This window comes from Acomys minous (genome assembly GCF_964271855.1).
Source record: "Acomys minous genome assembly, chromosome: 13".
Taxonomy (NCBI): domain Eukaryota; kingdom Metazoa; phylum Chordata; class Mammalia; order Rodentia; family Muridae; genus Acomys; species Acomys minous.
In genome coordinates, this window is record NC_140495.1 from 90,989,083 (window position 1) to 91,005,220 (window position 16,138).

General features: G+C 37.5%; 1 protein-coding gene across 3 annotated transcripts in view; it reads left to right on the forward strand.

Moving 5' to 3' along the window:
• The window catches only part of HERC4 (HECT and RLD domain containing E3 ubiquitin protein ligase 4), a 74,401-nt gene that overhangs the window by 29,057 nt on the left and 29,206 nt on the right, over positions 1 to 16,138 (forward strand). For all 3 annotated transcript variants that reach the window (XM_084751929.1, XM_084751930.1, XM_084751931.1), the window contains 9 exons: positions 73 to 164; positions 3,127 to 3,257; positions 4,719 to 4,879; positions 7,445 to 7,521; positions 7,810 to 7,934; positions 9,652 to 9,711; positions 10,108 to 10,219; positions 10,755 to 10,944; positions 12,285 to 12,457. In XM_084751929.1, coding sequence (XP_084608055.1) covers positions 73 to 164; positions 3,127 to 3,257; positions 4,719 to 4,879; positions 7,445 to 7,521; positions 7,810 to 7,934; positions 9,652 to 9,711; positions 10,108 to 10,219; positions 10,755 to 10,944; positions 12,285 to 12,457 — 1,121 coding nt within the window. The remainder of the gene's footprint in view (positions 1 to 72; positions 165 to 3,126; positions 3,258 to 4,718; positions 4,880 to 7,444; positions 7,522 to 7,809; positions 7,935 to 9,651; positions 9,712 to 10,107; positions 10,220 to 10,754; positions 10,945 to 12,284; positions 12,458 to 16,138) is intronic.

Below are 16,138 nucleotides of genomic sequence, written 5' to 3' on the forward strand. Positions count from 1 at the left end.
CTATAAAGGAAGCACATTATAGAGGAATTTTAATTTAAAAATATCATTAACGTCTTTTATTGGAATTTTCAGATAGGTATGTTCCTAATTTACTAAAGTCACTAAGATCTCAGAAAATAGTTTATATTTGTTGCGGAGAAGATCATACTGCTGCATTAACCAAGGTATTGTATTTATAAAACTTTTATTACTCACAGTAATTTTCTTAGAATTAATAAATGCTTTTGTGATCTTCCATTAAACTTGAACAATGTTTGTTTCAGAAATAGTTTATCTTTAAGAAGACCTAAATTATTCTTGAAAACAACTTGCCTTAATGCTGATTTGCTTAGGGTTATAACCTGTGTACCTTATTACACTGTCACATTTAATTGCAGCAGTGTTTACCTGATTATGCAGTCCAGACTCACCCTATACTGTGGACATTCCCCTTTCTGAGCTTCGAGAGTGGCTGGAGTTGCAGCCATTCAGTACCATGCCCAGCACTTTTTTTGTCTGTGGTCTTGATAATAGAAACTGAAACCCAGGACCTTGTGTATTCTAGGGTACATCTCTATCCCTGAGCCACACCCCTAGCCCCTTTTTAAGTTGAGCTAGCAGCTTGCTGAATTGCTTGGCCTGATCTTGGATTTTTAATCCTGCTAGTCTCCTGAGTAGCTGAGATTATAAATATTTTTACTTAATTTTGGTTCCATTTTGTTTACAAATACTTTATAACAAGTTATGAAGCAGCTGAATTTCTGTTATCTATAGGCTGAATTATAGTGTATTTTCAATATAGTCTAGTCAGTTGCTTTAACATTTATCTTTCATTTTCTGGGGGCACTTCTGTGGTGACTTGATGCCAACTGAAAATGAACATGTTCCGTAGCTCAATAAGAAGTTAAGTGGCGACCTAAATTTGATACAGCTAATCTTTACTGCAAAATACTGCAGTTGTTCATACTAACATAAAGATCTGGGAAGTTGTTCTTTGGCCAAATTAGAGATTGATGTTTCAGAAAGGGTAGGGATGTAGTAGTTGGTAGAGTGCTTGCCTGACATACAGGAGCTCCTGGGCTCCATTCTCTTTGGATGCATAGTTTACCCCATCCCAGTATTATTGTTATCATTTTGTCTTATATAATTGGTAAAATAAATTACTTGGGGGCTGAAGAGATGGTTTATCACAGCACTTTCCAGAGGACCAAGATTTGGTTCCTGGCACCCACATGACAGCACAGTGCATAATTTCAGTTTCAGAGGATCAGATGACCCCTTCTGGCCTCTGTTGGGCATTGCATTCACATGGTGAACTCACATACATGCAGGCAAAATACTCAGACAGATAAAAATTAAAATTGTTTTGGGTTGGAAAATAGAGCTCAGGGGAGGAGTATGTACAAGTTGTACAAGACCACAACAGGAGGAAAAGGAAAAAATTCTGCAGTTTCTTTCTTCACTCAAAATTATTTTTTTAGTTCTTTTTTTTTTCTTTTTTTTTTTTTTAGACAAAATCTTAATAGAACTGAGATTGGCCTCAAATTTTTAACCAGTCCCAGCTTCCCTAGAACTGGAGTTACAGGTTCCCTTTGTATTCCAAATGTAGTTGAAGATGACCTTGAACTTACGATCCCCCTACTTGCACCTTCTGAGTGCTAGAATCACAGGTGTGCACCATCACACCCACGCCATACAGCGTTAGTGATTGAGGCCAAAGCTCTGTGCATGTTAGGCAAACACTCTTCCGACGAGGCTGTACCCCCAGTTCCCTGTATTTGATATGGAAAGTTTTAAAAAGTGTGTCCTTGTACTATAATATATTAAAGAATTATACTGTTAGATGTTGAAAGCAGGATGTAAAATTGTACACATATAACTAAAAGTTGAGAGCTAAATTGAAGAATGTTATGGTTATGTTAGGTTGTCATGTGTCATACCTCTATTTTTAAAATGGCCTCAGACGGGCAGTGGCTCATGTCTTTAATCCCAGCACTTGGGAGTCAGAGGCAGGTGAAGGCTACACAGGAAAGCCCATCTAAAAAAAAAAAAAAGAGAGAGAGAGAGAAAAGGAACAAAACAACAACAATAATAACAAAATAGCCTCTAATTGACTCATAAGTTTTAATAATAAAAGTTTAAAGATTATATTTTAATGATTTTTAAAGTATTATGTACATGGTGTCTGTGTGAAAGTGTTGGATCCCCTGGAACTGGAGTTACAGACAATTGAGATATGCCATGTGGGTTCTGGAGATTGAACCTGGGTCCTTTGGAAGAGCAGCTAACCACTGAAATATCTCTCTAGCCCCTAAAGATTATCTATTATGTCAACTATGTATGCTTACACTCATATCTTGCACTCTGCTTATGTATATACTCTTTATGTAGAACTTTTTATCTGTTCTTATTTTTTGACATGATCTCCCCATGTAGCTTGGGCTGGCCTTGAACTCATTATCTTTTTGCTCCAGCTCTTTACTGGGAAGACACGACACTCAATTCAAGCAGCGCATTTATTTATCTTCACGACATAACTAGTTGCCTACCTAAGGATAGCATTAAAACAATTTTTTTTGTGTGTGTGTGTATCTGTGTGAAATATTAGAAATGTGTCCTTTGAATGAGAGAGGAGGGTGAGAGGAAACATAATAATATTCTCAAGCAATGCAGTTATTTCTTGGCTCTTTAGTTGGTTGGCTTAATAGTACCTGTGTTCACACGTGTGCAACATGCACACCCACACAAATAATACATTTTAAAAATGCTTTGCCAGTAGGTTGTGGTACACACCTATGTTCCCAGCACTAGGGAGGCAGAGGTTGGCAGATCTCTGGGTGCCAGGACAGCCAGGGCTACACAAAGAAACCCTGTCTTGAAAATCAAAAACAAAACAAAAGTTTTAAGTAAAAGAAGGTATGAGGATATAGCACGAGTAGTGATGTGGTGTAGTTTTATTCCCTACTATCACACACTAAATTGTCTTAGTTTTAAGACATTTTTACCTTAGTCAGCCCTTATCTAATTTCAAAGACAGGAAAGAAAACATTGAGTCTGTATTAAAGGTTAGCTCATATTTTGAACATTAGTTTATTTTTTTGTTAAGCTTCTCATGAGTTAGTTGTTTTGTTGGTTGTTGTTTTCCAGGAAGGTGGTGTGTTCACCTTTGGAGCTGGAGGGTATGGCCAGTTGGGTCATAATTCTACCAGTCATGAAATAAACCCCAGGAAAGTTTTTGAACTTATGGGAAGCATTGTTACTCAGGTTGCTTGTGGAAGGTAAGCTATGGTAAGGAAGAGGGTTTTAGTCTCCGACTGTGTATTGAGCTGGTAAACATGATGGCACACATCTGTGAGTCTAGCACTTGGGAGGCTACAAACCACCCACTCCTCAGTCAGGAAAATTTCATGTTTTTTAAAGGATTGTGTAATAAATTGTCTAACAGTCTGAGGTAAAATATCTCTTCTGAATGTCTGATTAGCTACTGAGGAGTTGTAGTAACAGAGCTGTCTTACAGGGATTCTGCTTCAGTTTCTTAGAAACACCATCCTTTTCCAGTGACATCTTATATTTCTACAAACATACTTCAACACAAGTGTTTAATTTTAAACATTTGAATACTGTTTTCTCCTTATCAGATAGCCATCCCAAGAGGTGTTATTTGGGTTTGTATTTCACCACTACTTAGTAGTGCTGGTCTTTTTTTTTTTTTAACTTTATTTTTAATTTTTTTCTGAGACAAGCGTTTCCCTGTGTAGCCTTGGCTATCCAGGACTCACTCTGTAGACCAGGGTGGACTCAAACTTAGTGATCCGCCTACTTCTGCATCTGGAGTGCTGGGATTAAAGGAGTGTACCACCACCACCTGGCGACTGTCTCCATTTTCAATATGGATGCATTTTTTTTTAAATTTGTGTCAAATTGGAATAGCTAGGATGTGTAGGACTGTGTTGAATAAAAGTGGTAGAAAGAGTACATTTTGCTTTTGCTTGTGACCTTAGAAGAAAATCTTTTTACCATTGAATATGTTGTTTAATGTTGGTTTTTCCTTTATGGTTTCCTTATGCTATTTTGTCTTTTCAGGTTGTAAAGTATTACTTAAATTCAGTAGATCATTTTTTTCTGCATCATGTATTTATAGGATTTTGTTTATCATTTGTTTTTTCTTTCATTTTATTAATTAGGTATGTGCAGTGATCAGTTTCTGTATTCTGGGTCACCCTTACATTATAGGAAAAAAAAATCATACTTGATCTTAATACATATCCATTTAGTATGATGTGGAATTCAGTTTACTTGGTATTTTGTTTTAATAAGGTCTTACTATGTAGTTCTGACTGACCTAAAATCTAAAATCCTGTTTCCTCTGCCTCCTAAGTGCGGTCCCACCATGCCTAGCCTTCCACTTTCATTTCTGGTTTTAGTAGTTTGAATTATCTTTGTCAGTCAATCTAGCCCATATTTTATTCTTTTTTAATTTTCCTTTTTGGTTTCTTTTGGGTTTCTCTGTGTAACAGTCCTGGTTGTCCCTGGAGCTTGCTTTGTAGATAAGGCTGACCTTGAATTTACAGAGATCCGCCTGCCTCTACCTCCCTGAGTGCTGGGGATTAAAGGTGTGTGCCACTGCATCTGGCCCCAGTTTAGTTTTTAAGATGATTATGTTGGTTAATTTTTAGTTTTCTAAGTATGTTCTTTGGAATTTAACCTTAAGTCAGAGGTTTTCTGTCATTTCATTCTAGGCAGCACACCTCTGCATTTGTTCCTTCTTCAGGACGAATTTATTCCTTTGGTCTTGGTGGTAACGGGCAGTTGGGAACTGGTTCAACAAGCAACAGAAAAAGCCCTTTCACTGTAAAAGGAAATTGGTATTCTTATAATGGGCAGTGTCCACAAAATATTGGTAAGTGCTAGTGTGCTTACCATGTGCTGCATATATTAAAGCTCTTAATAAATTGTTGGTCTCTGTGATGAAGACATCTGTGATTACAGGAACTCTAAGATGCATTGTTAAGGTAAAATATCGAATTACAGGAATGGTGGTAGCAGGGGGAACATTAAGTTTATCCTGCCTGGGCTCATGGCAAGACCCATGTGTTTTGTGTTATACATATCTACAAATTCTGGATAAAATAGTGAAAATGTTTTTGTGGGGAGAGTCATGGGGAAACTAGGATACCGGTGAAAAGGGTGGTTTGAATTGAGTTTTTTTTCCTGACGTATAAAATGACCCCCCCCCCCCATTTTAATTTTAACTTTTCCAGTTAAAATATAGTTTGGAATATATGTATAAGATTACCCTTCTTCCAAGCCAGGCATGGTGGTGCATGTCTTTAATTCCAGTACTCAAGAGGCAGAGGCAGGCAAATCGCTATGAGTTTGAGGCCAGCCTGGTCTACAAAGTGAGACTAGGACAGCCAAAACTACAGAGAGAACCTTCTCTGGAAATACAAAACAAAAACAACAACAAAAGACTTCCTCCTCTTCCAACACATACCCTCTGCAGCAGACCCGGGCTTTAAACTCTATTTTAACCAGAAAAGTTAAAGTTGGAGGGTCGTCTTACATGCCAGAAAATATATTATGTGCATAATACAAAATTTGTTAATCGATTTATTTCAAAATCAAGCAGTTGTGTAATCACACTGTTTTGTAGCTGCTCTCCAGACCACTTTTCATTTTGTAAAACTAAAACTGTATAGCCATTTAAACAAGTGTTTTGTGTCAACTTGGCACAATCTAGAGTCCTCAGAGAGGAAGGATCCTCAGTTGAGGAAATGCCTCCATGAGATGCAGCTGTCAGCAAGCCTATATGGCGTTTTTTAGTGATCAGTGGGGGAGGGCCCAGCCCATTGTGGGTGGTACCATCATCCCTGGGCTAGTGATCCTGAGTTCCATAAGAAAGCAGGCCGAGCAAGGTAAAAAAGTTATATTGAGTTATAGCTTGTGACTTTTGGCGTCTTGAAATCATCGCGGTCTAAGCCAGATGAAACTTATTTAACTGTGGTTAGAGATGGCTCAGCTGTTAAGAACACTTGATGTTCTTAGAGAGGACCAAGTTCAGTTCAACACCCATTTGTGGTGGCACCACACAGCTCCAGCTTCAGGAAGCCTGATGGCTTTCTGGTCTTTACAGGCACTACACACACACACACACACACACACACACAGTATACACACAGATGCACATGAAAATTAAAATTATAAATATTTAAGCTAGCGGTGGTGGTGTATGCCTTTAATCTCAGCACTGAGAAAAACAAAACAACAGCAAAACTATGTTTTTAAAATAGTATTTTACTATTACATATTCAAATATTTATTTAGGATTTTAAAAAAGTAATGTAAGGAAGTTATCAAGGAAACTGAGATAATTTTTCTTTCTTTGAAAAAAGTTTGTAGTTCTGTAGCAGTCGTGGGTTCAAAAAGCAAACAGTCAAGCAAAGCATGCTTACACACGTCAGTAACTACAGGAAGCAGGACAATAGAAATTCTTTCTTGGCAACATTACAAGTTTGAGGCTGGGCCTGTCCTACATGAGACTCAGGAAATAGTAAAAATAAAACAAATGTCTCAGATTTGGAATACTAGACTTTAATTGAAGTAGGAAGCTCTTATTTTATTTTTTTATTTTTCGAGACAGCGTTTCTTCATGTAGCCCTAGGTGTCCTGGCCTCACTTTGTAGAATACACTGGCATCAAACTCAGAGATCCACCTGCCTCTGCCTCCCAAATGCTGGGACTAAAGGTGGACCACCATCACCAGCTTAGGATACCTTTTTGTTTTTTTAGTGTGTGATACTTCAGAATGCAACCCTTGCAGAATAATTTAAAATTTTTCCATGTTCTTTTAAAAATATGAATTTTTGTTTGCTTGCTTGCTGTTTGTTTTGATGTGTAACAGACTTTTTGCCTACCAAATGCTGGGATTTCTGGTGTACTCACTTTAATTTTTTGCTTCTATTTTTTATAATAATAATTACAGTATTATGTTTAAACCAAAATCTGAGATCCAGACTAGAAAACAGTTTTGTGTGGGGTATATACTGTTTCCATACTTGGCTATCTCCACAAGAAACCTTCCAGAGGGGTAGCTGAGCCACTTCTGAATCAGAGTTTCATTCACTGTCCAGATCTGCTTTGAAGGGTCAGGGCATCTAAAGTCATCTGATGGTCCACAGCTCTAAGTGAAAAATTAGAGACCCCAGCCTCAAGCCTCTGTAGTAAAGTCTACCAACTTTGCCAGGTGGTGCCTAGGCTTGTGGAATCATTTCGTGTTCATCATTTGGTCATTCTCATCCTGAGGAATCAGATTATTCATTCCAAGCCATTTCTTGTTATGGAGCTCCTAGAATGAATAGGAGGGAAGCCTAATTAGATCAAGACAAATCCTATGGCAAATTGGATGTTCTGAAAAATGTAATACAAACCTTGGAATCTAATGATTTTCATTTTGTTTTTATTGTAGGTTCTGAAGACTATTTCTGTGTCAAAAGAATTTTCTCAGGTGGAGATCAAAGCTTTTCACATTACTCTAGTCCTCAGGTACTGATATAATCATATATAAATAGCTCAAATAAGGTGGAGTGATTTTAGAAACTTGCCTTCTTCTTCTGTGTGTCACAGGTTAATTGTTTTCATTGTTTTCCTCCTCAAATCTACAAAATAGTTTTTCTCCCAATGTTAATCAGCTAAGGTTTTGTTTCTGGTCTTTAGGAGAAGTTGACTTCTATCTTTAACAAAACAAACAAATAATAAATAATACTGGTTTATAATTTTTTTGTTGTAGGTGCCATCTCTTCCTCTGACTGATCTCTTTAATTTTTCACTTAGAGCTGTGGACCACCAGATGACTTTAGATGCCCTGACCCTTCAAAGCAGATCTGGACAGTGAATGAAACTCTGATTCAGAAGTGGCTCAGCTACCCCTCTGGAAGGTTTCCTGTGGAGATAGCCAAGTACGGAAACAGTCTACTCTCACATACACAGCCTCAAACATATGTGGTAGAGCAACCTTTGTGGAGAATTTTCACTTCAATATTTTATTGACTGTCATTCTCTTCATGGTTTGTGTGTGAAAAATTAAGTACTTAGAATTTCCATAGTGGGTATTTTAAAGATCTTATTTAAAAGTTCCAGTTCTTTCATACATGTAAAACTGGTTGATGATACAGGTTCTGCTTGCACTGTGCTCCTTTAAAAAAATTATTTATTTTGCATATATTATGTAGGTGCATACACACTGCTGTACACATGTGGTAGTCAGAGGACAACTTGGAAAAGTCAGTTTTCTTTCACTTGTATAAAGATTATTTGAATATAATGCCTGGTTTGGTGGTTCATTCCTTTAATTCCACTACTTAGTAGCTGGAGCCAGATAGTTCTTTGAATTCATGGCCATCTTGGTCTGCATAGCAAATTCCAGGCCAGTCAAGGCTACATAGTGAGACCTTGTTATAGATAGATAGATAGATAGATAGATAGATAGATAGATAGATAGATAGATAGATAGATAGATCGATCAGAGACAGAAGGTTTAATTTCCTTGAATTTTCCTTTTGTGGTGGAGGGAGTTGTGAATGTATTTTTGTGGGTATGTGCACAGGTGTAAGCAAATGTGTATGCACTTGTTCATGTACACGTGGAAGCGATGGGCCTATGTTGAATGTTCTCCCCACTTTATTTATTTTATTTTATTTTTTTTTTTTTTTTGGTTTTTTGAGACAGGGTCTCTCTGAGTCGCCTTGGCTGTCCTGGACTCGCTTTGTAGACCAGGCTGGCCTCGAACTCACAGTGATCCGCCTGCCTCTGCCTCCCGAGTACTGGGATTAAAGGCGTGCGCCACCACGCCCGGCTTCCCCACTTTATTTTTTGAGACGGGATCTTGGTCTCATAGTGCTGGGACCCCCTTCCACCACTGAAGTTAGTTACAGGCACATACCACCCTAGCCTTTTCAGGTAGGTACTGGGGAATCCAAAGTCACTTCTTTGTGCTTGTGTGGCAGACACTACCAACTGAGCTGACTTGGTGCTGCTGAAGATGAATGCATTTAAGCTTAAGTCAAATAGTTAATACCTTTATATCTAGTATTGTGTAAGTAGTCTTCAGTAACGTACATAATTCTGATTATGTTAGCTGAGAACCACTTTGTAGCTCGTGCATGTGTATGAACATACATACATGTTCTATGTATGTGTGCAGATGCATGTTTGGGAGTATGTATGATGGCCATAGGTTAACACTGAAAGTCTTCCTCGGTTCTTCACCTTTTTTTGTTTTGTTTTGTGAGACCAAGCCCTTTACCGAACCTAGAGATTGCTGTGATTAGGCTAGACTAGGTGGCTGGTGGACCTTGGTAATCTTCTTGTCTTTGCCTCCTCAGCTGTAGTATTATAAGCACTCAATACCACACATCAGTCCTGGGGAACAAACTTGAGTCCTCCTGCCTGCATAGCAAGCAGTTACTAAGTCACCTCTGGCCCCATCTTTTTAAAAAACAGGACAGTCTTACCCATATAGCCGAGGCTGGCCTCAAGCTGTAGATTCTCCTGCCTCAGCTTCCCAAATGATAAGGTTCTATTCATGTGCCACCATACCTAGGTCTATATCATCATTTAAGTTTTTATTAAAAACAAACGACAAATAGTTATGTATCTCATTTATTTTATTTTTAGTGAGATAGATGGAACATTTTCTTCATCTGGTTGCCTAAATGGAAGTTTTTTAGCTGTTAGGTAAGTGGCAATTCCTTGATTGAATCTTTCAAATGTATTGAATTGAGTGACTCTATACTATACTTGTAAAAATCTATATATTAAAGAAACAAAAATACTAATATTTTCAATTTTTAAAATTTAATTCTTCAGTAACTCCCCCCTGCCCCGCCACGCGCGTGTGTTTTGATGATATAACCCCTTGTTGTCCTTCCCACTTACTTTGAACCTCCTCCATCCCAACAAGTCCCTACCTGCTTTCATGTCCTCCTCTGTGTTTCTGTGATGGCCGTTGTGTTTTATTAAGAGTTACTTGTATGAGCACAGGTGGGGTTTATTTACTGGAGCCTGGGCAAATGCTGAGTGCCCGCATCACTGAAGAAAATGACTTTCCCTTTCTCTTTTTTTCTTTTTTAGCAATGATGATCACTATAGAACAGGTACCAAATTTTCAGGGGTTGATATGAATGCTGCTAGACTCTTATTCCATAAACTTATACAGCCGGATCATCCTCAGATATCTCAGCAGGTTTGTTTTACGTGATTGTATATTTACTATTTAGCTGCTAGGTTTTTATGTGTTATTTTGTTTGCCACCTAATTAACCTTGAGTTTCATAAACTTATGTTATACTGTATGATAAGAAAATTATATTTTTATTTTGAAGCATTTACAATTTCGATGTTAAAGATACATATATCTTTCCAGATGTTTGTAGCAGACTCTAAAGACTTAATATCATTATATTGGTCAAGTCCGTTAGTGGCTATATTAGCCACTGTGGTGGAAAGTTTTAAGTTGATACTGCTCAATAAGGTTTTTTGGAGTTTCTTAGCAATGCTTAGACAGTAGTTTTCCTTATGCTCAAACATACGTCACTGAAAGATGTCTTCTTTTTCGTTATATTCATCATCTGTTTTGAAGCACTTGATTTCTTTTTTCCTTGTTATGTGTGCATACGTGTGTGTGTGTGTGTGTGTGTGTGTGTGTGTGTGTGTGTGTATGCATCTGTGTGAAGTGCATTCATTTAAAATGAAGTAGGTTTTGCTTTTTGTCAAATATAGGTGGCAGCTAGTTTGGAAAAGAATCTTATCCCTAAACTGACTAGCTCCTTACCTGATGTTGAAGCTTTGAGGTTTTATCTTACTCTACCAGAATGTCCCCTGATGAGTGACTGCAACAATTTCACAACAATAGCGATTCCCTTTGGCACAGCTCTTGTGAACCTAGAAAAGGCACCGCTGAAAGTACTCGGTAAGAATTTAGTGTTTGCTCTTTAAGTGAAAGTGCTAACGAGTTCTTCTGTTTGCTGTTTGGAAATTTGCTGCCTTGCATATTTGATATTGTTCTTTGATTGGCTCCCCCCTCCACATCTGATTCTAATTGTTGGAGTTGCTGAAGGAAAATTATGTTAAATATAGAATTTTGATTCAATACAACAGAGAGGTAGTATCAAAAAAAATTTAAAACTCTCCCATATTTTCTCCCTCATTGCCTTGAGAGATTTTGCTGTTAAAGACCTATGAAGAACCTTTGAAACTGAGCAGTACTGGTTTTAATCACCCTTGAGCCCCAACATCAGCCCTTCTCCTCTTAGTTCCTTTCCTTGCTAATTTCCTTTCACTTAATTTTGTATCTCTGTTTATGTACATGATTGCTGAGTTCACAGTTGGGTCTCTGTTTTGTTCTGAGTTTTGGTCTAACTTTGCTCACCTTAATCCTTCTAATGGTATGGATCCATCTCTAACTCCTGGCCTTTATATTTGGCTTGCTACAGTTAATCCAGTGTTTTGATTTCTAGGAGTGTTTCCTAGGTATGTGGAACTGAAATATATTGAAGTAATAAAATCACTCCAAAAACTTTTAAGGCTGAGGGCAAGTGGAAAAAGCAGTAAGTAAGGGATAGAGTGCTGGGATCTGAAGGGGCAAGCCAGTGTAGAAGAGTAAAGCCAAGTGCTGCCTTCCTGTTCTAGAATGTTTCACAGTCTTCTTGCTTCATTTCATATGATTGTGGTGTTTTTAGTTAGAAACTATAAATAATAACTGAATAAGGCAATACAGGGCATATAACTTTACATGAAGTTCTGCTTTTGATTTCTCAGTTCCTTGGATTTGTAAAGATGTTACTTCACAATATTTCAGTTTTTTATATATATATATATATATATATTAAGTCAAATAATAAAACCTGGACTTTTAAATAATTAAGCAATATAATTTTTAAGGTATATTTTGTTGAAAATTAATTCTGATTGCTAAAATATCTTAACTAATTTTTATAGTAGGTGTAGTGATGAGTTTTAACTATAATTTATGAATTTAAATATAATTTAGGATACCAAGAATGTGAATTCAGTAGGCCTTTCATACTTTATTTTTACTTTGGAGAGATTTTAAGAACAGTATCTTTTATCTTGGTAGTGAGGAAAGTTATTTATAAGCCCTAAAAATATTGTATAAATTATTGCTATAATCATCTTCTTGAAATGTTCAAAGGGTTAAGAACCACTGCTCTAGAAGAAAAGTTAGTATGGTTTTTTTAATTCTGATTTTTTTTTATTCATTTTATTTGCATGTTCACCCTTTAATAACAGAAAACTGGTGGTCAATACTTGAACCTCCACTATTCCTCAAGATAGTAGAACTTTTTAAGGAAGTTGTGGTACATCTTTTGAAACTCTACAAGATCGGCATTCCCCCTTCTGAAAGAAGAATTTTCAACAGTTTTCTTCATACCGCATTAAAGGTTTTAGAAATATTACATAGGGTATGTCCATTAGTCCTTTGTTTTTCTCTTTCCCCATTCCTACTAACAAATTGATAATGTTCATTTTAACATTAATATTAGAATGACATAAAAGATACATATTAAATAAATTTGGAACTTAATAGTTTCTCATAATCTCCTTTACAAGAAGGAATATATCTATACTTCATAGCTTTGGATTTACTTGACTTTGTTAGGCATTTATAGCCTACAGTTGGGCAGAACAATAGCATATTAATGAATTAGAATTCTTCTGTTTTCTTGTAAAGAACCAACTATGTTAATTTAATGATACATTATTTTTAATTATAAGTGGTTATTATATAAAAATGACCGGGCCCTTGTAATAGTGAACATTAAAACTTACTCTTTTCATATCAGGTACTAATGGCCTCAATCAAAGTAGAATGTTTCATTTGAAACAAGTGACTAATTTGAAAATGAAACCATATATAATTCATTAATTTGCCTATTGTTCTTTCCTGCCCTTTTTCCCAGTGTAAGAAATAGTACACTTTACACTGTAGAAGTGCAAAGTTACATGAAGAAATAGAGTCTCAGCTGTCTCATTAAAGATGGATTTGAGTCACCCCTGACAGTTGGTAGGTATCTCTCTGTTATGCCATTTGGTATCCTTGAGCTGCTCCTTAGATGAGACATGACCTAAGGGAGAAGCATGTGTTCATAGTCGATGACAGGTGAAGACTCCATGTGAATGCAGTAGTACCTTTTCCATAACAACTTCTTTATACTTTCAGCCTCTTCTTGCTCAGTTCTAAAGTAAACAGTAAGGGGAACAAAGGAGATAGATCTTCTCTGTGTCAAAGAATCCCTATGGATCTCTTTTTGTTTTTTTTAAGGCTCCTGGGTGTTTTTCTCCACTACTTAACTTCCTGAATTCTTTTTCCTTTTGTATTTAGTATGTCCAAGATTCATAGGCAGTTAATCTCTGTTCTCATTGTTATAATTAAAGAGATAATAGCAGTTTCTTTCCAAGAAAACAGGTCATTCCCCAGAACAAGATTTTCTTGCAGCATATCAGGGCCTGGGCGTGCAGCGTTCTGCAGTTGTGAAGATCTAACGTCATAGCTTGGGTCTCTGCCTTTCCATAGGCCTTGCCTAGGATTCAAGTGATTAATTGATACTGTTTTTCTTTTCTCGGATGAACTCTACTCTTTTATGAACCATCCTTCTTCAGCTGGACCTTATTTCTACATAATTACACTTTCTGACTCCTTGTCTGCTTATCTTCATTCGTCTTAAAGCATACTGGTTTTCCTTAGCCCTGCCTATCATTCCAGCAATCTGGAAGCCAAAGCAGGAGGATCACCAAAATGCCAGGCCATTGTGAACTACAGAGAAACCTGTCTCAGAGAAAGGGCTGGGAAGAGGGCCTTTATAGTCACAGCAAGGACTCGAGGAACTAACTGGCTTGCCAGCTCAGAATTCTCAGTCTCTACCAAGAGCCCTATTAAGATTTCTCCTCCTCCTTCTTTTTTTCTTCTTCCTCCCAGACAGAGTTTCTCTGTGTATCCTTGGCTGTCCTGGACTTGCTTTGTAGACCAGGCTGGCCTCGAACTCACAGAGATCCACATGCCTCTGCCTCTCAAGTGCTGGGATTAAAGGTGTGTGCCACCACACCTGGCCATCTTCACTTTTTTAAAGATTAAAGTTTTATAATTAGTCTAACCCTTGGGTTTTTGGATAGGATTTTGTGGTATATAGCCCTAGCAGGCCTTAAATTCAGGATCCTCCTGCTTTGGTCTCCTGGATACTGGGGTTGATGAAGCTGTGTTAGGATCTACCTTCTCATTAGTTCAAGGTTGGGAGGGGTGGAGTCTTAACGTGTATGACAACACTATTTAGCATTAGAAGCTTCTGTGTAGAATACATGTTAACACTGTAGATTTTTCATAAAATTTACTTGTATAGTTGGTATTTTGTCCTTTTTTTTTTTATATATAAATTAAGTAAATGACTGCCCCCCCAAACAAAACAAAACAAAACAGCTTAAGTTTGCCAGACAGTAGTGGAGCACGCCTTTAATCCTAGCACCAGGGAGGCAAGACAGGTGAATCTCCGAGATTTTGAGGCCAGACTGATCTACAGATCAAGTTCCAGGACAGTCAGGGCCACACAGAGACACCCTGTCTTGAAAAACAAAACACAATAGAAAAAGACAAAAACAGCTCATTATTAATGGTTAGTGAGTTCAGATCTACTTCCCAAGTCCCTGCTCATTTTCTTTCACATTAGTAAGTATGGTAACATGTATTTTGGGGGCTCAAGAGATGGCTTAGTGGTAAAGAACATACTATTGCTCTTCAGAGAGGTGGCTCACAACCTCCAACAACTCCAGATCTAAGAGATTAGACTACCCCAAGCTTCTGTGAGTGCCTTGTACTGCGAGCGCACGCGCGCGCGCGCGCACACACACACACACACACACACACACACACACACGCTTAGAGTGGGCTTTGCTTTTGTTACGTCTTTAGATCTGGAGATTTAGACTATAGAGTGCATTGTGGATACTGTCTTGGGTTTTGGCTGTTTTGTATATTATTTGTGTGTGTGTACAGCACTAAGGGTCGGAGTTCAGGGCTTCTTTACTCAAGCTAAACGGGTTCTCTCAGCACTGAACTCTGTCTCTAGTCCATGTCAATATTATTCTTGGATTAGAAAATAAAAACAAAAATCTCTTTTGTGCTGTTTCTTATCAGTGTGATTTTGAACAAAGGTCTCTGTATTTACTATATGCAAGTGAACAGTTAGCAGTAAAATATTACCTTGATAGTTTCTCAAGATTGATATATTATTTAAATATATTTTGATTTTTCTTTTCTTTTCTTTTTGTTTCTTCCTTTCTTTTTCTTTTTGTTTTTCAAGACAGGGTTTCTCTGTGTAGCCTTGGCTATCCTAGACTCAGTTTGTAGACAAGGCTGGCCTCCAACTCACATGTATCTACCTGCCTCTGCCTCCAGAGTGCTGGGATTAAAAGCATGGACTACTGCCTGACTAAATTATATAACTTTAAAAAAAAAAATACAGTGTTTTACCTGCATGTGTGACAGCAGGTCAAAAGAGAGAACCAGAGCTCATTATAGATGATTGTGAGCCACCATGTGGTTTGCTGAGAATTGAACTTTGGACCTTTGGAAGAATAGCCAGTGCTCTTGACCTCTGAGCCATCTCCAGCCCCAAATTATATAACTTTTAAGTACTGTTTTTGTATGTGCATACTGAATGTGTGCCATCGAGCATGTACCATGGCACATATGAAGAAATCAGAGCATAACTTGTAGGAGTCAGTTCTCTCAACCATGTGGGTGCCACATATTGAACACTGGTTGTCAGGCATGGTGGCAAGTGCCTCTACCTAGTAAGCTGTCTTGCTGGTCCTAAGTTATGTAATTTTTAAGTTGTTAAGCATCTTGAAGGAGAGATTTCATTATCACACTATTTGGATAGGGAACAAACACTACTTTCATTTATTGGGATAGACAGACACAAGGTTCTCATTTGAAGTTGTTGTGTATTTGATTTTTTTAAAACAGAGTTTTAAAAGATTTATTTATTTTGTATACTGTGTTCTGCCTGCATGTACACCGGCATCCGATCACATTATAGATGGTTATTAACAACCATATTAATTGAATTGAACTCAGGACCTTTGGAAGA